The sequence below is a fragment of the Dryas octopetala genome, chromosome 3 (assembly GCF_963921425.1).
Source record: "Dryas octopetala chromosome 3, drDryOcto1.1, whole genome shotgun sequence".
Lineage (NCBI taxonomy): Eukaryota > Viridiplantae > Streptophyta > Magnoliopsida > Rosales > Rosaceae > Dryas > Dryas octopetala.
Window position 1 is genome coordinate 6,369,660 of NC_141368.1, and position 22,217 is coordinate 6,391,876.

Below are 22,217 nucleotides of genomic sequence, written 5' to 3' on the forward strand. Positions count from 1 at the left end.
CCTCCTATTTACATCTCAAAATAAGTTACGATTAAAATTGTCCAATCCCACTCCTATGGGGTCATACGAAAGATGTAAAAATAAAATTCGAACTTAAAATATCTTCTCATTAGGAAAACAATAACTAATCGATAACAAGTTAAACACGGTGAGTTGAAAGAAAGAAAGTTTCCAAGGTAAAAAGAGGTAAAGATCTGAATCATGCCAGCATTAGCAAGGTTTCGCGTTTGAGGCTTTGAGCCCACAAAAAAACATACATACAAGGCCATTTAGGATGGGCAAGAGATGACTTGAGTGAGCTGTTGAGCCCACAAAAAGCATATATCTGCTCCTGCCAAGTAGTATGAGTTTGTTTTCTTTTTGTTTTTGTTTTTCCTTTTGGGTCTAACTTGGTAGTATGAGCTTAATAGGTATGAAACTGTCATTTCCTTTTCATGTATGATTTTAAGGCTTGACGCTTGAATTGAAGTGTTCATTTGACAATGGTATTAAACTTGAAATCAAGTTAATCAACTATTCATCTTGAAATCTGTCACAACAGACATTTCTTATAACACTTTCTCAGAGAAAATACCCATACCAAAAACTTACATAGATCCCTAGTTTAAAGCAATTCAACAAGTTTGATGATGGGTTGCCTCCATAACTGCAGATCATTTGCCAAACAGAACTTAAATACATTATTTCAACTCTAAACACAGCATGAGATTTGACAGAAAACATGACAGCACTGAAATGGTCACATTAACATGTACAAGGAAAAGGAAGGAAACTGATGTGAAATCCTGGATTACATGTCACAGAGACAACGACCAAACTGAACAAATCCACACATGTTGTTGCCCTTATTCATTCAGAACCCCAAAAAAACCTCATCACCTACTATCCCACTAGTACATATAATGCATATATGATTCCTGGTATGTATCCCAATACTGTCAGCAGCAAATCTATCCAGAACTCTACCTGCATTTCCCACAATACAATAAAACAATTAATCAGCTTCAAACCCAAAAAAAAAAACAAAAAAAAAACAAATAAATAAATTGGCAGAAAGAATTACTCCACAGCCATAACGAAGGAAGACCCCAACAGGTGGGAGGAAAATCGCCAATATCACTTCTAGGAAAGTTTCTGTACCCATGATGACTGCTGAAGTTGGAGGAGGGTTTTGTGCTTGAGGTGAGGGTAATGCGGACTTAATAAGATTTAGCTCAGTGAAAGAGAGAGTGTAGGAGATATAAGAGAAGCAGAGGGCCAAATTCAGTTAGGCATAGGTGTCACAGTCTAAGGTCTTGGTGCCACGTGGGGTAGGGGATTGACACGTGTGAGGTTCACACCGTGTTGCTGGGTTTTCCATGAATATTTTATTATTTTATCCAAGTCAAGTTAGCCGACATAGCCTTGAGGAATATGATTTTTTTTGCTCACACCATTGCTGGCAGTTGAACCTAAAAGTCCATGATAATCCACATAGTATTAAATGATTTGAATAATATGGTACCCTGATTTCAATTTTATGAAGGACTGTACAAGCAGATAAGATAAGAATGAAAGCTACGATCCTTTTGGTACAGTACACAGTAGGGTGTGACAAACTTGCTGTACAAAATTCCAGTTATTTGCAGACTTGCCAGTAAAACCATAACTTGGAAAATTAACCTGCACATTCTTAAACTTTGTATATATTAAGGATCAATTAGCGCCTGCACTTCAAATAATATGTTCAGGATAAGCATGAGCTCATGGTAACTGGTAAGTGTCAAAGTACAACATTTTGGAAACGTCATTCCTTTTAGCAACAAGATCAATATATCCATAACTACCAAGAGTAGGGGCTCGGGGAAAAAAAAGTACAACTTATCAATTCAGCTGCTGCTGCTGAACTTATTTTTGTCAGAATAGATAATCAGTCAAACAAATTCTTTGTTCCAATTGTTGGCAGCAAACAACTAAAATTCTTAACTGGGAGGCATAATTTCTCTGCCAAAGTAGGAAGGAGCATATTATACCCAACCAAATATCAATGCTGATAAACCTCAGGAAGTTGAAGACCCACACTTGCAGCCGATTTTCCAAGCACTCTTTTCATCTCATCTGATCTATCCACAGCTATGTTGTAAGAGAACAATAGGTCCTGCACAACCGTTATACAAAATTAGAGGCCTGATGGGGAATAAAATGTAGCTATAATTTCTTGGATAACAAAAGTTATTGGAACAGAAAGATGCAAGTAAGAAAAGTTGCATACTCAGCCTGGATGAGATTCCTGGGAAAAGTTATTTACACCATCATCAAATGTAGCTAACAGCTTTTGATATTCCTCCAATGATATTTGATTAGTTTACGAATATTTCATGCAGGCTTTTTCCCTGGTATGTAGAGAATTTAGATTTTTCATGCTTTTTACTAAAAACCCAGATCATATTTCTGTATTATGGTAAATGGGAGACTCTAATACATGAATATGATCTGGGTTTAATTGAAAAAAAATCAGTCAGTATCTGTTAACACTGTGAGTACAAATATTGGACAGAGCAAGCAAGCAAACCAATTTAATGAAACAACACAGACACCTTACAACTTGAAAACAGAAAAAAGTAAAGGCTTTGGTTAGAGCAATGAATGACAGAAGTAAGTACCTTGTGATGTTGCACACTGTTAAGAAGAAAAGTGTAGTCATGGGCAAGCTTAATCTTCTGCTGGATGGAAGATAAATCTGACAGTTTGCAGTTCTTCCTAAATTCTTCAGTTACGTATTCTTTGAAATGCCTATTCTTGTCTTCTTTGGCAACGTGTTTCTTGACAGCTTTGAGAAGGTGGCGGTACACCTTAGCAACTTGCAAAGCTTCAGCACTCATTTCCAACCTTTGTCTCAAAGCTTATACTATCTTTTCTATTTCTCCACCCTGCATCAGGAATTGAATGTTTAAAGCATAATCAGCAGCAAATGTTGCAGACTCCATGACAAAAACATATATTTTGAAACTTATTCAGTTATTCATAAGGGAAAGACGGTAAGAATTGAACAAGGTCAATAAAAAAAAAAAGTACAGATTCACAAGAATATTGCTTAAAGTTCTATGCCAATAAAATACTCAAGCTACAGAAGTAACAAGCAACTATTTACATAACAGGCAAGTCAAATACAACTAGAACAGTTCATATTGTATTTATATGAGATTAAGAGCTTGATCGGGAAAGAGGGGTTTTGGGTGGAAAGGAAATGAGCATGAAACTTGACAGAATCCAAAAGTTGAAGTAAAATGAATCATGCAAAAGAAAAATAAGTGGCACCAATTAAACTAAAGCTAGCAAATAATTTCACCCACTTCACCAATTTAAGCCAAAGACACAGTAATGAAAAGAACCATCAACTATCTTACAAACACATTCCTTTCAGTCAGGAATTTTCACATTCATAATGCGTACAATACCATAACCACACTCAACTAGCAAAAAACGTGAAGCTACAACTCAAAAAGAAAAACCCAGAAGCCACTTACCAGTGGAGGAAGCCGGCGACAATTTGAAGACTGGAGAGGACTCTGGTTGTGGCAGGGTCGGTCTGGGCAAGTTTGGCCCTTTCGGTAAGGAGTGTGATATCGGGTCCTGAATAGACAATTTTAGATACCCATATGATGATATGGCCATATATAAATATTAACCCATTAGTTTATCCGACCCGCCCGAATGGGCCGGGAAAACGGGCATGGGCACTTACCGCCCCGATTTGTATTGGGTCTATTCAGTGTGTCAAGTTCACCAACTACAATCTGTCAATCTCTCTGTTTGAACTCGACATAATCTCAGAAACGAAGCCATGTCGCGGGAGAGACCCAAGAGAGGCACACTACCTCCAGCTCAAGAGGTAAGCGAGCTCGAAATCGTGTCTTCAATACTCGTTCTCTCCAGAAATTAAGGAAAAAGATTGAATCTTTTTTCACGTTTACTCTTCTTGTCTTTGTTTCCAAAATTTCAGTAACTTTTGATTTAGCAAATTGTGTTGGGGGGTTTCTGAGAATTGATGAAATTTCTCAGATTCGAGATTCTGATTCATCCTTTTACCTACTTTTTGAAAATTGGGATAGAATTGATCCGCAATTTTCCATTTTGTTTGATTTGGAATATGCATAGTGTTTGTATATTTGCTGATTACAATCTGAGTTTGGTTTCTAGGGAAAAGGAGGTGCTTGCCATTTTGATATTTTTGTTGTAAAACTTGAGAAAAAGTTAAGATTTTATAAATGTCTTCGCTTTAAATTTCCTACATTTTAAAGCAACAAATGCAGCCTAACTTTGATTGTTTAGATTCGGATTAAACGATGATTCTCATATAACTTATGTGGGTATCCAATGAAATTCAATATTTAGTTTAAATATAACAAGTCACAGAAAAGAGTTAATTGAGATTTGTTATGATGCTACTACAAGGGCGGTAGACTTTCACTTGTGATGGGTTTCATTCTGTTTGGTTTCAGTGGATTAGGAAGCATGATTTCTAATTGCTTTTTGTTTTTAATGCAGAATATTGAGAAATTAGAGAAAGTTGTAGTGGAAGGTAATTACTATGGAGCTCAGCAAATGTACAAGTCTATTAGTGCAAGGTACAAGCAATATCCTCTTGATTTGTTTTACTTTATTCAAGGCAAATATATCTCATGTGAAACAGATAACTTTTATACGGTTAATAATTTCTTCTTAAATTGTGTATCTCTTATTTGGGTGGCTATTGTACTGAACTGTCAGCAAAGCTGTTGAGAAACCTCCCTTTCTTGCTTTGTCTTCCTTAAAGTTCATTGTATTTGGTATGCATGTTGATAAAATATGCTTGCTTTAATGCAGATATGTGTCTGCTCAGAGGTATTCTGAGGCTTTGGATATCCTTCAGTCGGGTGCAATCATCCAATTGAAACATGGGCAGGTCATACTCTCATGGTTCTGCTTGTAGACATCAGAACTTTCATACCTTTAGTTGAACTTTACATGATTTGGACATAGGGGCTATGGCCTAGGATATGTGAATCTTGAGTTTTGTTGTAATTAATTAAATCTTTAGTAAAGGTACCATGGGGGTGCCACCCAAAATATTTTTATTTTGAATAGCCTACAATTTAAGCCAATCTTCTACGATTCAAATTTAGGACTGTCTGGATACTAATGCCTGCGTCTTAAATGTCACATTTGTTTAGAAAATTTCTTCTTATTTTTTGAATTATGCACTCACATACACATGAAAACGTAGGCTAAAGCTGTTTCCCCCTTTTCCACATAAAATATGATGAGGCTTTATGAAATCTACATGCTGAAGATATATCATGAAATTTCATATATCAAATCCATATTATTGATGCTGTATATTTTTTAAAAAATTCAGGTTACTTGTGGGGCAGAATTAGCTGCTTTGTTTGTGGATACACTTGTCAAAGGAAGATTCCCTTGTGACGATGAAACCCTTGGTCAGTTGTTACCTTATGATATAGAATTGAATACTTGATTGATTTTCTCTCTGCTTGTTCTTAGCTTTCTTGTGGTTGGTTCTGGTCAATTGGTTCTTTTAGTACATGCTATTTGTTTCGGTGTTCTGGTAAATAGAAATTGTATTTGATTCACATGTTCTCATGGCCATTTGTGGTACTTTGGTGTTTTTGATATTATGATGCTTCTGTTTTTTCGTGATTATGACAAAATTCTTTTGTTAGTTCGTGTCAGGAAAATTTATAAAGAATTTCCTCAGATACCCTTTCCTCAACAGTTAGGGGATTCAGATGACATGGAACAACTTTCTGAAACGCTTGGGGTGGCAAAAACATGTGTTGAAGGCTGCTCATCATTCCTAAAAGCTGCTATTAAGTGAGACATTGGCCACTTTTTTCCTTTTTCCTGATTTTGAGAAAGATTTCATAGTTATGTTTAATTTGGTCTGTTATACGGGAGTTAAGATATTAATTTCTCACTCAGATCTAGCGTGTTGTTAAGTACTGCAAATGCATTCCTGACTCTCTCTTTTCAGGTGGTCTGCAGAGTTTGGAGCACCAAGGAGTGGGGCTCCGGAAATACATGTTATGCTAGCTGACTACATGTATTTTGAATCTCCTGAGGTGGTAGGTAGTAGCTGAATACATATATACTTGGAGCTGTGATATATATATATATAATCTTCATTTGTATCTTGCAAGTGCATACATCTCAAGCATTGTCTCCATGTCTAGATTTTAGGAAAGTCCACTTTTCACTAATAATTGCTTATTCATCGCTGGTAAGGTCAGATGGAATATGGACCTACTTGTTTTTGGCCCAAGAGATCATTATTTATATTAAGTTTCTTTCCTGTAATTTTGGTGATTTTATCATCGTCTCCAAGGTTTCATTCTGGAGCACTTTTTGCAGTTAAAAATGTTTTGGAAGAGATGTTGGAATCATTTCGTTTTCCATAGGTCTTTCATGCTGTTCAATTATTGTATTAATTTATTCTAATGTACTTTCATTTGGAACATGGAACCAAAAAGTCCATTTTATGCATTGAGTACTTCTGGCTCATATGATGAGTGCAGAGTGAACACCAATATCCTGCTTGACTGTTTTGCAGGACATGGTTAGAGTATCACAACATTTTGTCAGAGGAAACAACCCAAAAGAGTTTGCTGCTACTTTAGTAAACTTTATGGGCAAGGTAGCCCTTTCTCCCATATTCATTTTCATGAGTTCAGTAAATGGATATGCTATGAGGTGAACTAAATCATAATTAGCATCGTGTGATGTAGATATAAGGTTACAAGGTTCTGTGTCATTGTCTCCGTTCCATGAATATTATTTATTCAACAGATTACTTTGTAGTAGGTTTAAATTTGGTAAGGTTTTTCTGTTATCAGGTTCTGTTTTCTGTGAATATTATTTGTTGAAAGCTGTAGTAGGTTTCAATTTGGTATGTCTTTTTCAGTTGTTGGAGAATGAATATGATATTTAGATTTACTTTTGGGAAGGTCTTCTCTCATCCAAATATGGATACACAAGTGTAATCTATAATAAAACCCAACATATGTCTTTACTATAGCACAACCTAGCTATTGGATTGTTGTACTTAGTCCTGTCTGCAGCAGTCTTGCTATATTCACACCTTTTTGTTGGAAAGTTTTTAAGGGTTCATATTTCTTCACCATGCAGTGTTATCCAGGGGAAGATGATTTGGCCATTGCACGGGCGATTTTAATGTAAGAACGCTTTGCAACTGCATACTTGTTTAGAATTTACTGTTTGGTTCCCATCATTGTTGATCATTGGACACCCAATCTGGATCATGGGTTTACTTAAGTAAATTTTAGTTTAGCTTCAATTCTGAACTCCACGGTGAGTGCAATAATTTTAACTCCTATTCTGTGTTGTTTGAACTGTTAAAATGTACCTATTGTATGGTTCTGAAGTGTCCGCTCTTTTCAGCACCGTATGTTAGGTTTAAATAAACACGCCCTTCTTTGAAATCTAAGCTATTGAACACTTAGATGCCATTATGGGATTGTCTTATGCAATGATCTGATTGAATTTGACGTAAAAATTGAGTACAATCTAAAGCGGGAAATTAAGTTCCTCTTTAAAATTTTTAAGGTAGCTTAGAAAACTTGGTGAATTTTATAAAAAAATATTGCAATTAAAAAAAATTCACAGTTTCTCCTTTTAGAATGGGGTCATGTGAACTCTCCAAGCTGCTGTTTATGGCAGTTTCTGGGGAACTATGACTCCTTGCACCCACCTACTGAGGTTTTCAAATGGATGCACGTTGAATTATTCAGATAATTACCTGGAGCTCTCTCAAGTTTTCATTGAAACACAGACACATTCTACGTATTTGAGTTTCACACAACATTAGTTCCCTCAATTTCCTCAATGCATCACTGCCTCCTGTACTTTGCTTACTTGTTTATCTGCTAAAACCCTTCTAAACTATACACACACAGAAAAAAAAAAAAGAATCAAAATTGGTAGATCCTCGATGAATGTAAGCATTTAACTACTTTTTTTTTTTTTTTTTTCATGTTTATGTACTGCTGTTGTTCTGAGGTTGAACAATATCCATTGCTTTTCCAGCTAATCCATGTTCCCCTGTGGTCCTCATTTTTGTGTCTTTTTCTTGTAGGTATTTGTCTTCAGGTAACCTGAGAGATGCCAATGTTCTCATGGATGAGATAAAGAAGCAAGTGGAATCTAAGAAACTTGACTTTCCCCAATCAGATTTGATCCAATTCATCAATTTTCTTTTGCAAACGTATGTTGGTTCAATTTCCCCTTTTTATCAGTTCAACAATCTTTATCCCATCTATAGAGATAGATTTGTGCCATTAATGCTAGCTGGAGGAGTTGCCCTTCGCACCAGTCTTAATATGTATAGTAAAAGAAAATGAAATGAACTGTTCCTTTGCTTCCATTTTGCTCATTTAAAGAGGAAATCAATATTGCATCAAGCCATCAACCACTTCCCTCATAAAAAGTAGAAAGCAAATATTCCCAAGAGGGAATTTCGGAGACTTGGGCATTTTAAATGCTAAAGACTCAAGTTAGTGGAAATATGCATCAAGAAATCACTAATCAAAATCCTGACAGGTCATTAAGATTTAATGAGATCATGAAAAAGAAGGAACACTGATTATTGGTTTCTTTAGTATGAGGATCAAAGATTGTTGAATTGTTCTAAATATATTGTTCTCATTCCAGGTTGCTGAGAGATGCTTTTCCTCTTTTTAATATGTTGAGAGTGAATTACAAATCAAGCATAGACAGAGAGCCTACATTTAATGAGGTATGTTTTTTTTGCAGCGTGTCATAACATTTGACAACTTTTTCCTTGATTTATGTTACTTGTCTCTCTCATTAGGTCATTTTTACCCTATATTATCGCTATACAAAACCAAAAGTAACTGCTGGTGTATGTTCACCAGCCTTAAGCTATTTTCAGTATCTCCCTCTTTGGCTTAAGGTAACTTTTCTGCAAGTGGATATACTAATAGAAAAGTTATGGTTTAGTTGCTAGATGAAATTGCAGAGAAGTTTTATGGAGTACGGCGCAGAAATCCTCTGCAAGGGATGGGGATGTTCGGGGAGATCTTCAAGGTGCTTATGCTTTGCCCACAGTAATTTTGTCTATGCTATGCTTGAAATCTTGTGAATGGTTACTAATTTGTTTTGTCAACTTTGAAAACTCTAAAGGATGGAATACTATAATCCACAAAATATTAAAGTATACTACACTCGTCAAGAAGACTATGATCCATGAAAAATAGTGAATGCTTCTTGAAATAATCGAGCAACTATCTTATTTGGAATATGGATCTATCTTCTTATGCAGCAGATGATGGGAAGTGAATAGTTATGTGATGGAATTTCAAGCTGTTGCTACCCTTGGCAAATTGATCAATACCTATTGTTATTGTGTCGTTGAAAGGGAGTATTTATATACTTGACTATCTAGAAGCATTTTTTTATCGAGTGTTTGTTAATGGTGTAAGATATATTTTGTCTTCAACTAGGGAGATACAGATTCTTTTGTGTTTGTACCATTAATAAAAGTTTATAATGAAATTATTGTTTTTTCATCTGTATATTTCAATTGTATGAATTCTTGCCTGTCATCATTATATTCCGTACAAATCTGAAAAATTTCTCTAGAATGGCTCAAGAATTTGGAAATGGACAGTGCCCTGGCATATATGGTAGGGCTTTGCCTGTTGTCCCCTCGTGCGCTAGGACAAGCCAAAATTTTATGGTCAAGCACAATGAGCAAGTACATCACCACAAACATTATAAAATGAGTGCAATTTTGCTCAACACCATGAATCATAATGTATTGTTTATCATGTACCAAGCGTCACACGTATTAATCATGATTAACATTTTGTTATAAATAGACATGTTAATTATAGTTGATCATGATGTAATATGAGACATGTTATAATCTTTAGACAACCCAGATCATAACAGGTCAAGACCTTATTATGAAAGTAAGCACATGATGTACATGGTGCTTATGGTAAGGAAGAAATTCATTTTGACTAATGGCTCCCAATAATATTCCTTTGCATTATAAATTTATAAGTAGTTGGTATTTATTTAAGATACACAATATCTGAAACAAGTTCAGAAGTTGAAATCAGAAGCACAGAATCACAGTTGCTCGTCGATCAAGAACTCCACTCTATTTTTCTTCGCGAAGTCGTGTGATGTGTGATCAACCACCTACAATGAAAAATGGTAATGTCATTTTCACCTTTAAAATGTGCAGAAGGCATTTTGATGCAGAAAATCTTCTTAAGGTGATCTCAGAAGGCACTCTGTGAGTAAAGCAGAGCAGTCTAAGTTGGGTTCTATTTCAGGTTTTACAACTATAAAACGACCAACTCCATTAAACTATACCCATATACACATACTCTGGCTTGAGTAACTGTGGATGATTCAGTTTATTAATCAGTCAGTCTTTAATACTAAACACCCGAAACAAAAGTGAGTTCGCATAAAAATGTAGATGCAGCTTCTAAAGCGGATATCTGTAATTTTACGGACCGAACCAAAGTCTATGCTTGGGTTTCGGTTTTGAAATCAAAGATGTCTGCTTTAGAACATTCGCAATGGTGATGTTCAATGCAATTTTATTGCATGAAATTGAAATTGGACTAATGGATTAAAATTCACTTGAGTGGTGTAGTTTAGTTCATTGCAATTGATGCAATTGCAATAGAGGTGCATGAATAGCACCCTCGTATGAATTGCAATAATACCAGACAATTACTCCACATGTCACATGGGTTTACAGAAGAAAACAAAAAAAGAGAAGACCAATAAGCGAGTGACATTTAAAAAGATATAGCTATTGAACTATACCATTGCAAGTAAAACTGTAATTTAGTTCAATAGATGTCAAAATAGTTAAAAAAATTAAACTATTGAACAAACATTGCGAATAGTCTTAGAAAGCTCATTGTATGCCCAATTGTATCTTTGCAAATGCAGCATTAAGTTGAGACTTAGTTGAAAGAGTAGAGGAAAGGCATAAACTCACATTGGTATTGCTGAGCTCCAAATTGTAGAAGTCCATAGTGTCTGCCCTGAACAAAGGCCCGGCATGCCATGTCCCATGCTTCAGCTTGAGGAACTTGGGACCTGTAATCTTGAAAACACAGACACCCGAAACAGCAGGAGGCACGTAGAAATGACCACAGCGTGACTGCACCACATTATGATCCTTGTTGCTTTCAAGTGTTTGTGTGTCCACAATGGAAGGCTTGGCCACTCCAAGGTACCAAACATGGCCACCAACTGAGCCAAGGCACTGCGTCACGCTCGCATGGTGTGTGATCTTGGAAAACTTGAGCGGCCTATCTTGAAGATGCATAAGGTAGAACCTGCATGTCAATAAAACATGCATACACAAACTATCTCTTACTTAGTTTAATGGTGTTTCTCTCTCTAATGTTGAAAAATAAAAAAACCAACCAAAACCCACATCACAAAATTGTTCAATGGTAATCTGTTTCATTAAAACCCAATTAGCATGAATCTAATCTGCGGCCTTTTAACATTAAAATCCAACTACCAATAACCTTGGAACTCCGCGGCTAAGGTCTAACTGAGCATCACCAGCACCGAATTCCTCGCCGTCCGGCGAGGCCTCGACGACCTGACCGTACTCTTCGAAGGTCTCCGGAGTGGCTTCGATGGGCTTCAGCTTCACCAGCTTTGACTCGCCGGAGATTTCCATCTCTCTTTTTTCATCCACAAACAACTCTCTACCTTCTAATTTCTACGACGGATAAGAAAAGGGTATAATGGTCCTAATCAAACGTCGCCGTTTTGTCAAAAAACACACCTAAACCAAAACGCAGCGTCTTAAGCTCACCAGCTACGTAAAACTGAACGTACTCTTTCTTCAACCTCTGTAAAACTGTCTCTCTCTCTCTCTCTCTCTCTCTCTCTCACTCTCACTCACAGAGCTTCCATGGCCGCCACAATAACCCCAAAGCCACCCTTAACCCAACCCCAAATCCTCGAAGCCATAACCAACCTCTTAGTCACCACCAAAACCTCACAATCCCTAAAACCCTACATTCCCTACCTAACCCAACCCCTCTTCCTCTCCATCCTCCGCTCCAAAACCCTAGCTTCCCAACCCTCCACCCTCGTGTCCTTCTTCCAATGGGCCAAGGCCCACACCCCGGCCCTGACCCAAACCCCACACCCCCTCCTCAACCTCCTCCCCTCTCTGTTTTGCCACAACAAGTTCACTGACGCCAAAAGCCTACTCGTCCAATTCATCGCCTCCGATCGCCAAAATGATCTCCACCGCCTTATTATGCACCCCGACTGCACCGTACCAAAACCCACCAAGGCCCTTCTGGACACTTCCATTGGAGCCTATGTACATTCCGGAAAGCCCCACCTCGCAGCCCAAGTGTTTGACAAAATGAAGCGGCTTCGGTTTCGGCCCAATTTGCTTACCTGCAATACCTTGCTTAATGCTCTGGTAAGGCACCCGTCCTCTCATACGATTTCATTGTCTAAATGTGTGTTTAGGGATGCCATTGAATTGGGGGTTAGCGTGAATACGACAACTTTCAACATTTTGATATATGGGTATTGCTTGGAGCATAAGTTCAGGGATGCTATGGAGTTGTTGAGTAGGATGAGTGACTTAGGATGTATGCCTGATAATGTGAGCTATAATACACTTTTGGACTGGTTGTGTAAGAAGGGGCAGTTGAGTGAGGCACGGGACTTGTTGTTGGACATGAAGAATCGAGGGTTGCTTCCAAATAGGAACACGTTTAATATTTTGGTTTGTGGGTATTGCAAGTTGGGGTGGTTGAAGGAGGCAGCAAAGGTGATTGAATTGATGACACAGAATCATTTGTTGCCGGATGTTTGGACGTATAATATGCTAGTTAGTGGGTTGTGTAGCGAGGGTAGGATTGAGGAGGCTCTTAGGCTTCGGGATGAGATGGAGAATTTGAAGTTGTCGCCTGATGTTGTCACGTATAACACATTTATTGATGCGTATTTTGAGTGGAGGAGCAGTTCAGAGGCACTTACGTTGATTGAGGAGATGCGTGAAAGGGGAGTGAAAGCAAATGTGGTTACACACAATATAATGGTGAAGTGGTTTTGCAAGGAAGGGAAGATGGATGAAGCAAGTGATACTATAAGGAAGATGGAGGAAGATGGGTTTGCTCCTGATTGTGTCACTTATAATACTTTGATTAATGGGTATTGCAAAGCTGAGAAAATGGGAGAAGCATTTAAGATGCTGGATGAGATGGGTAGGAAAGGTTTGAAGATGGGCGTTTTTACCCTCAATACTGTGCTTCACACTCTTTGTAGCGAGAAGAAGCTTGATGAGGCATTTAAGTTGCTTCATACTGCCACTAAGCGGGGTTATATACTTGATGAGGTAAGCTATGGAACTCTGATCATGGGATGCTTTAAGAATGAGATGGCCAACAGGGCTTTGAAGCTTTGGGATAAGATGAAGGAGAAACAGGTTATTCCTAGCATTGTCACCTATAACTCTATAATTGGAGGGTTATGCCATTCTGGAAAAACTGATCAAGCATTAGACAAGTTGAATGAGCTTCTAGCGAACGGTCTAGTCCCTGATGAAACTACATGCAACACAATAATTCATGGTTACTGCCTTGAGGGGAATGTTGAGAAAGCATTTCAGTTCCACAACAAAATGGTTGAGAATTCTTTTAAGCCGGATGTGTTTACATGTAATATTCTTCTTTCTGGACTATGTAGAGAGGGTATGTTAGAAAAAGCTCTTAAGCTTTTTCACAAATGGATTTCGAAAGGGAAAGACATTGATGCAGTTACTTACAACACATTGATATCAAGCCTTTGCAAAGAAGGGAGGTTGGAGGATGCTTTCAATCTTTTTGCAGATATGGAAGAAAAGAAATTAGTTCCAGACCAGTATACATACACTGCCATTCTGGGTGCACTTACTGATAGTGGTAAGATTAAGGAAGCAGAGGAGTTTATTTTGAAAATAACTGAAATGGGAAAATTACCCGATCGGTTCTTGAATTTGGACAAGAGGGAAGATGGGGTGACCTGTAACTCTTCAGTGGAATATGATTCAAGAGCTGTAGCTTATTCAGAACAGATCAATGAGTTGTGCTTTCAAGGTAAATACAAGGATGCAATGCACATTTTGGGAGAATCAAAGCAGAAAGGCATCACTGTACATAAAGATGTTTATATCAATTTGATGAACGGGCTGATTAAGAGGCGAAAGAGTGTATCAAAGGATATTAAGTTGTAGTGACACCTTGGGCTGTTTTTGACAACGTCAGAATGGCCCAGTCCTGCCTACATGTTCTAAAAGAATTCAATATCTGTCACGCAGCTGAGTGCTGTTCAACATTTTCCAGTAATGATGAAGCCAAGGGACATGGACTACAATGTTCTTTAGCTATCTTTTGTATGCTGTTTGGATTTGCAACTGGAGTAGATGCGAATTGGTAGATGGTGAAATTATTTTATGTTTTGGCATCCTTATTGATTAGGGCTGATCAAAGAAGAAATTAAGTTTGACATTTTTCAATGTCACAGGGTCCTTTAATAAGAGAATCCAGTTCAAGCGAAATGAACTAGATGTTTCTTTGTCCATGCAATTAAAGTAGAAGTTGGGCGGGGCTCAAGTTGAGGCAGGTCAAGCAATCTTATCCTCCATTCTGAGACAGGAACTGACAATAAATGGCCAGCTGAAAGTAGGGCTAGTTCTCCCGAAATGCATTTCTTATGGTTCTGGTGAGGAGGAACTGTTTCGCGAGGTTTGCCATAATTTGTACAATGTAAAGAAGAAGGTTGAGTTTTCTTACAGACAAGTTCTATATTTGAGAATGCTAAAGAAAGAGAAGAATGAAGGTGGTAAGGCATCAGTGCACACTGCACAGTGTAGTACAAAAGAAAGTTTTCTACAGTATGATTAACAAGTGATGCACGTCATCTTGTATTTTTCTTAGCCTTTTGGCTAAGGTTGAGCTTTCTGCATCGTCCTTGATAGCGATGATAGTCACAAGGGAAACGTAGTCAAAATGAGTCCAGTCCACTACAGGAATGAGGGTCTGAAAGCTAACATTATTCGCAGATACATCTCAGAAATGGCATACAGACTCCTACTGGTTTCATTGGTTCAGATGCATTGTTTCTGTAAACCCAGACGTCAGCCCGTCGACTCCCTGCCGTGCTCTGCGAGTCTTGGTTAACCATTGCACTAGTTGTGGGGCCAGTTCGTGTGACTGAAGTTTGCCTTCTTTGCTCTCCGCTGTACATCAATTTGGGGGGTTGCTCCAAGGTGTGGACTGTGGAGTAAGAGGGAAATGCTTTATCCTCAATATCCAAAAAAAACAAAAAACTAGAGCAACTTTTTGTAGCTTTAATCTGTTTTAAATTGAGGAAAGCTTTAATTTGTATTCTCACATCAATAGGTAAAAGGTAGGGTTCAATTACAAAGTTAGGTATATTTATAGGCAACTTAAATAGTATTTTACGATGACAAAGAAATAACAAACTTGAGTTACTAATACTACAACAAAATCCAATGATGAATTCAGATTTTATGGTTGTCTTAAACTTTATAGTTGACTCTTGCATGATAAAAGCAAAAGCTCATTTACCTTTCAAAAGTTTGCTTTGTCTGGACTTATTAAATTCCCTCTTGAATGATAGAGCAAAACCTCACTCAATAATCAAAAGCTATATTGTTTATTAGTAGCTTTTGAGGTGATCAATCATGATCTTTTGGCGTACATTTCAGTTTCAATATAAAAGAATTGCTAGATTTTTTGTGGATTCGCAATTCGGTACACAAAAAAACTGCTGTTGGATTATAATGCCATTACAATTTGAATTATGTAAATCTAATGCAACAATCTTGAACCACTAATTCGAATCTAAAGCCACTTTTGGTGTACTGTGGCAATTAAATGATGGGTTATCCTTTTAAGTGAAAAAAAGGTCAATGATTGTGGATTCATAATTGTGGTAATTATCTGCTTTCCCTCTATGTATATATGGTTTTGTGTTTTTACTTTTGTTTGGGGGGTTTAGGAGAAAAAATGAGGGATCATTTGGGTGACTTACCTCCAAGAACTACATTCTAATCAATATTGTAAATGCAGATGATTCTTTATTGTTTGTAAATAGAGAATAAAGTGACTCAGAAGTGCATTGTCGGCAACATGCTAAATTTCTATTTCCTACTTTATTAGGCATTCATTATATGTGTCCTGTTGGAAGGTACCACGCATTTAAGGGGACTGCACTCTACAGTACAATTACTTTAGTCAAAGTCTCAAAGAGCAGAGGCTTGCTTTTCTTCATTTTCTGAAGCCCAAAAAACCTTAAAGCCAGAAGCCTCTGGTATGAACCCATTTACTTGCTAGGATTAGGATGCATATATATCTTCCTCTCTCACAAGTTGGGTACTTGCATGTTGACCCTTTTGAGTTTTGAGTTTGAGTTGGAGTAGGAGAAGTGGCATCCAACCTTTCCATACACCAAGCATTCCCATGTTCTGCTGAAGACTACAGATAGCAGCTGGTTTCCACAATATATCCACATTAATTGGAGCCAAGGCAGAGTATACTCAAATTGTTTAACTCATTCTTCTGAACATATATAATTGCATTTCTATGGGTACCCGGACGTCCCAAAGATTATCCGGGGCCTGTGCAAAAATTAAATTAGGGGCCCTATAATAATCTTATGTAAAAAATTTATATCTTTTTTTTTTTTACTTAATATCAATGTCACAACAAATATTATAATTAAATTTCATCATACATTAACAAAAATAACTATCAATTAACAAAACCATAGTCAATTCACATAATAATCATCAACTAAGATGCAGAGACAACAAAAATCAAAATCATCATGATCAACTCAAAAATTGTTCTCTTGCATGTTTAATTAAATTATTTTTTTTTTTTTTATCTCCTGGTTTTTTTTTTTTGGCCAAGTTTTTTATCTCCTGGTTGAAGAAGTTAGATTATATGGAAGTTGGAACAATAATTAAAAAAAAAAAAAAAAAGGGAAGCCGACATCACATCATGTAGGAAGTTCAACCACGCTCAGACTACAAAAAAGAGAGAAGCGTAGGCCCTTTTTTAGCCTTATATGTTGACATGTTGGGGAAAGAGGCACTTGGCCATTATTTTTATATTAATTTTATTTGCAAAAAAGAATATATATATATACAGGGCCCTTTTAATAAGGGATCTCTCATTTAGTGTTAAATGAGGGATCATCTTGTGGGGCTCACACGTGTCGTTTTGTGTTAATCTGAACAGTCCATTTTTTACATCTTCATTGATAGATCATCCTTGCAAAAAATCAGCCAAATCGGAAATCGTTTACCCATTTGTTTAAACGGTCAAAGTTTAAAACAAATGGACGAACAACAAATTCTTCTATAAACACCTAAACTTTGACCGCTTAATCAAACGAGTAAACGATTTCCGATGTGGCTGATTTTTTGCAGGGATGATCTATCAATGAAAATATAAAAAATAAACGATTCAGATTAACACAAAACAACTCATGTGGGCCCCATAAAGTGATTCCTCATTTAACACTAAATAAAAAAATCTCTTATTGAAAATGCCCTCATATATATATATATATATATGTATATAGAGGCATATAGCTGAGAACAAAAAAATTTGGGGGCCCTTGAAAATTGGGGCCTTGTGCGGGTGCTCCTGCAGTCCTGCTGCACTTGCCCAGGGACGGGACCCCATGCCGACTTGCCAAGTGTCCTAATATAACATGCTCTATATTTGACTTATCATGCCAAAATCACATTTTGGCAAACAGAAATTTTTTTACTGAAGAATTTGGATTGTGGGTCTAATAATATAATATAATATGTCAAGTTTACAAAACAAAACAAAAAAAATCAAACAGTGTAACAATATGCTTATGTTTTCAGACTGAATTTAGGATATGTTTTATAATACTCCCTGCAAAATAGATAACAACATAATACTGTCTCTGCAGTACTCTAAAATATTATGAAGTACGAGACTATGGTCTCATTGCTCTGTATTCTAACAAATCCACAGATATTTAACAGATATGGAATATAATTAAATGAAAAAAGTGGTGAGAAAAGAATGATCATATATATCCCATCAGTGGTTGCTCACGTATTACATCGATCATCGATGGATCTTCTTTTCAGAAGACAAATTAAAGTTGATATTCTGAGTTTACATTTACACAGATCAAAATGAATTAGGAACGAAGAAAGCGTGTGGGAATATTAATGGGAAACCCCACACATGCATACATTACACAACAAGTCCATCTAAGCGACCACGCGTGGACCTTCTTCACTTATCCATAAATGGAGGACAGTTTGCAAAATTCCATCGATCTCATCCAATCTGACAAATGCTTCCTTTGCATGGGCAAATAAGAAATTAATATGAGATTTTTTATTTTTTTTTTTGGAAAATTAATATGAGAATTAAGTATATATTTTCTTGTCTATCTTGGCCTCTACTATTTTCTTAAATCATAGATAGTTGCTCACATAGTGATTTGTTTTGTTGAGGCATGATGAAGAAACTCATAAATGTATAGTGTAAAAGAATGAGGCGCCAGAAGCATGTACACCCTGTATCCTTAGTTTAGGAACTCACCTTGAGCAATTTTATCGAACAATTTTTGTCTCTACTGCTCAAGAAAAATAAATAATGAAAACCGAAGTGTAATAACTTAAATTTAATGGGGATAATGGCTTGACCACATAGGCCCTGTGTGGATTCATCTTTGTGCTCAATTTAAAAATGACATTTTTAATATTGTGGAAAGAAATACTACTAAATCAATAATTAGTTATTGATGGATATATCCGCCAGAAATGCTTATTACCAACGGATGAGTTGAGTCCGCTACTAATAATTACATTATTACCGGCGGACAGTCTAATCAGCCGGTGTTACAATTTGTTATAGTGCTATTTTAAATAATTGGATTGTAAAATATGCTAATAGAGCATCTCTCTTATTATTACATAGATACAGGGGGAAGGGATCGAAACCAGTGAGGGTTTGATCAATTAGTGGCACTAATTATTAGCTGTGCTAGCTAAATTATTGGGTGTACGTGCAATCTTGTTAAAGCTACGTTATTAATTAATTGATGATTAACGATTAATGAAGCAAAGCATATTGGTACAGAATGTTTGGTCATTGAATGACCGCCTTCGATTTAGTCACGCTCATTCTACACGTTATGTTGAACTTGAACGTACGAGCATGTCATGGGTTTGATTATAATCGAACCATATATACTAGCTTGTTTCGTTTTTTCAACTGTTTTTCTTGTCTTTTTGGTGTGTGTTTAACATTTGTTTTTATATATGGAAACTAAGGTCATGATATAAATATAGAACCGTTTTTCTTGTCGCGCTATGTGGCTATATGCATGCAGAAATTAAGATGGTCAGAAAATAATCATGTCCAATTTCATTAGTCAATTTTCATAGGCTATATATGTGCACATGCATTTGTCTATTTAAAACCACATCATTTCGCTAATTTTCACGTTTCAAAACAAAAATATTCCTGATAATTTCCACCACCAACAGGCAACAGCATCTTATAACTAACCTTCTTTTTTTAATTATTATTATTATATTTTAATCTTTATCTTTTTCTGATTTGAGCTTGAGCTAGACTTGCAGTTTAGAAAAAATGTGTAATTACCAATTAGACTATGTACAGCGGTCATGTTTATTTTTTAATTTTATTAAATTAGAAGAGAGAAAAGACGAGAGTGGAGTTTGAATGCTCTATTACTCCGAAGGAATCAGAATGTTGATTTACCTACCATACTGCTAAACTTTCCTTATGCTGCTTAGTGCTTATTTAATTACTTCTGTGTGATTGTATATAGTTTTAAGTCAAAAAGCATTTGACTACTCTTGATCTAAGGAATAATAGACAGTGTCATTAAGTATTTATCTGTTATTAATTAATGGAGTCACTTGTTGAAATACCATTATTTTAATTAAACTTAAATCACTAATGGGGTTGTTTAAGGGGGTAAACAAGAGACATTGCATAGTTCATTCAAGTTTGCATAAGGTCCACACGCAATAGACTTCTCTCTCTCTCTCTCTCTCTCTCTCTCTCTCTCTCTTATCTAGAACTAATTTAAAGGCGAAATAGAGAAGAAGAGTGCAGAGATCAAGATTCTTTAATGGAGCAATTGTGTCACATGTGTGGTACGACGTCATGCATGCATATACTGGCCGACATGTGTTTATGTCTCAAATAAAATTTTTAGTTTTTTAAAATAAATGAAAAACATGTCACTATAATATCAGATAATCGTTATATTCCAATTTTTTCAGAATTGTATGATCTAGAACTGAAATAATCAATAACATGCATATGCATGCATGCATGTTATATGTGGCAACGAACAAGTTATATATAATTTGTTTAGATAGTGGTAATGGAAAGAAGCTAGCAATAAGAAATATATGTCCTTAAGAGAGTGATATATGAACTTTCTTTAAAGGGGGAGAGAATTGGGGAAAAGACTTGGTTGGTTGGGCAAAGCCAAAGGCGAAGGAAGGGTGTCCATAAAATTTGACTATTAATTAATTAAAGGTGTGCATATATATATTTATCAAATTATATATGGGGCAAGCTAGAAAGAATAAGAACATATATATATATATGTATGAATATATGGTAATGGTAATGGTGTCCAACTAGTTCCACCACGACGACCACGTTAAGAGTCTAGATCGACTAGATTTTTCCAACTTAAGGAAAGAATGGAAATTAAGCGTAGAAATTAGTAACACAAAGTTACAAACACAACACATGCAGAAAATGGACTATGACGATCGAGAATGTCTCTTCTGTTTGAAAAGGGTCACAGACGTCGTGTTTGGGACTTTTGCTTACTTTACAATGGACTCGCTAGCTAAAGCTGGCCCGTCTCTCATTTTCTTGCTTCCCACGAGGGCCACGAGCCTACTTGTTTCTCACCCAACTAGTACCAGTAATTAACCACTCCCTAATTATACATACGTATACCCATCACTTTAATAATATTGAACTGTCTAGTAGTTGTATTAGTTATATATTGGTTGCTAGAAATTTAGTACATGCTGTCTCACTTGTGACAACATGCTTGCTATTTGCTATTTGAGAGAAACTTCCTTGCAACATGGATATGATTAATTTGGTATCTTAATCCAATAATATGATGACACCTATATTTTTATAGTTCATCACATAACACTTTATCTAATTTCAAAACATATATAATCTATTTCTTGAGATGCCAAGTCAGCTTCTATTACTATTATAGGTAAGTTTTTCTCTTGCTACTCATATAACAATATGCTATCTCACTTGTGACAGCATGCTATTTGCTACAATGGTGATCTGCGTCTACATGTGTGATTCGCAACTAAAGGACCTAATTAAAATTACGACTAAAGGACTAAAGGACATCTATAAAAAGATGATTATACCCTCTACGTGATTCCTATGAATGCTTTATTTGATAGTTATTTGACAAATTAAAATTACGAAGATTATTTGTGACATTTAACCTAATTTATATAATGTTTATAATTGAAAATAAGCCATATGTAGCTGAAATTAATTAATCCATGTATCCAAACTTTAATGAGCAAATGAAATTAATTATCCATCTCTGCCTCAAACTGGAAGTTCATAATATAAAGTTATATATCTTTTTATTATTATACAAAGTTTATATATATAATCCACAAATGACATATATAATTCCTTGATCAACGTGATCATTATCCTATAAGTTTCAATATTTTCAACAATATATTGGCTGCAGGCATACCATGTACGAGGAATAATGGAGGGAACTAAAGAACTGTGATTGCATCATGAGCCACGATGACTAGGGACTAATAGGTGGGAGGACTCCTAGGATGATCAAATGAATGTGATGGGACATATTCCAATTCTAGAGGGGTAAGTGATGACCAATACCTACTTTTTTAAAAAAACATACATATGATTAGCAATTGCATTAATTATGATGCATGTATATATGTCCAGAAACTACGTACCTATCTAGTATTGGATAAGATTAATCCTGAGCCAAGAGGTAGGACAGTTTATGTATAGGTACGTGATTGCTGTTGCATGCGTGCA

General features: G+C 36.2%; 5 protein-coding genes across 6 annotated transcripts; 2 read left to right on the plus strand and 3 right to left on the minus strand.

Moving 5' to 3' along the window:
* Window positions 1–490: 490 nt before the first annotated feature.
* On the minus strand, window positions 491–1,235 carry LOC147290174 (Low temperature and salt responsive protein family). Its single transcript, XM_086235146.1, has 2 exons — window positions 1,064–1,235; window positions 491–966 (listed from the first exon to the last, which is right to left on the minus strand). Exons 1-2 carry the CDS (start codon window positions 1,142–1,144, stop codon window positions 883–885), a joined length of 165 nt encoding a protein of 54 aa, XP_086091272.1. The 5' UTR covers window positions 1,145–1,235; the 3' UTR covers window positions 491–882.
* Window positions 1,236–1,723: 488 nt separating this feature from the next.
* Window positions 1,724–3,633, minus strand: LOC147290175 (complex 1 protein, LYR family protein). The gene is made up of 3 exons (XM_086235145.1): window positions 3,507–3,633; window positions 2,643–2,909; window positions 1,724–2,137 (listed from the first exon to the last, which is right to left on the minus strand). The coding sequence occupies exons 2-3, from the start codon at window positions 2,859–2,861 to the stop codon at window positions 2,024–2,026; spliced, it is 333 nt and encodes a 110-aa protein (XP_086091271.1). The 5' UTR covers window positions 2,862–2,909; window positions 3,507–3,633; the 3' UTR covers window positions 1,724–2,023.
* An 89-nt stretch (window positions 3,634–3,722) lies between these two features.
* Window positions 3,723–9,590, plus strand: LOC147290176 (golgi-to-ER traffic-like protein). Of its 2 annotated transcripts, none has more exons than XM_086235143.1 (12): window positions 3,723–3,871; window positions 4,528–4,607; window positions 4,846–4,924; window positions 5,378–5,459; window positions 5,703–5,853; window positions 6,014–6,104; window positions 6,590–6,673; window positions 7,165–7,211; window positions 8,132–8,260; window positions 8,707–8,791; window positions 9,016–9,102; window positions 9,338–9,590. In XM_086235143.1, the coding sequence occupies exons 1-12, from the start codon at window positions 3,824–3,826 to the stop codon at window positions 9,356–9,358; spliced, it is 984 nt and encodes a 327-aa protein (XP_086091269.1). In that variant the 5' UTR covers window positions 3,723–3,823; the 3' UTR covers window positions 9,359–9,590. The 2 variants fall into 2 exon arrangements, with proteins under 2 accessions (XP_086091269.1, XP_086091270.1); XM_086235144.1 differs by having other exon boundaries at window positions 9,341–9,590.
* Window positions 9,591–10,013: 423 nt separating this feature from the next.
* On the minus strand, window positions 10,014–11,780 carry LOC147290177 (uncharacterized). The gene is made up of 3 exons (XM_086237875.1): window positions 11,586–11,780; window positions 11,045–11,387; window positions 10,014–10,224 (listed from the first exon to the last, which is right to left on the minus strand). Exons 1-3 carry the CDS (start codon window positions 11,741–11,743, stop codon window positions 10,153–10,155), a joined length of 573 nt encoding a protein of 190 aa, XP_086094001.1. The 5' UTR covers window positions 11,744–11,780; the 3' UTR covers window positions 10,014–10,152.
* A 175-nt stretch (window positions 11,781–11,955) lies between these two features.
* LOC147290178 (Pentatricopeptide repeat (PPR) superfamily protein) lies at window positions 11,956–15,474 on the plus strand. Its single transcript, XM_086237254.1, has one exon. It carries the CDS (start codon window positions 11,981–11,983, stop codon window positions 14,303–14,305), a length of 2,325 nt encoding a protein of 774 aa, XP_086093380.1. The 5' UTR covers window positions 11,956–11,980; the 3' UTR covers window positions 14,306–15,474.
* Window positions 15,475–22,217: the final 6,743 nt, after the last annotated feature.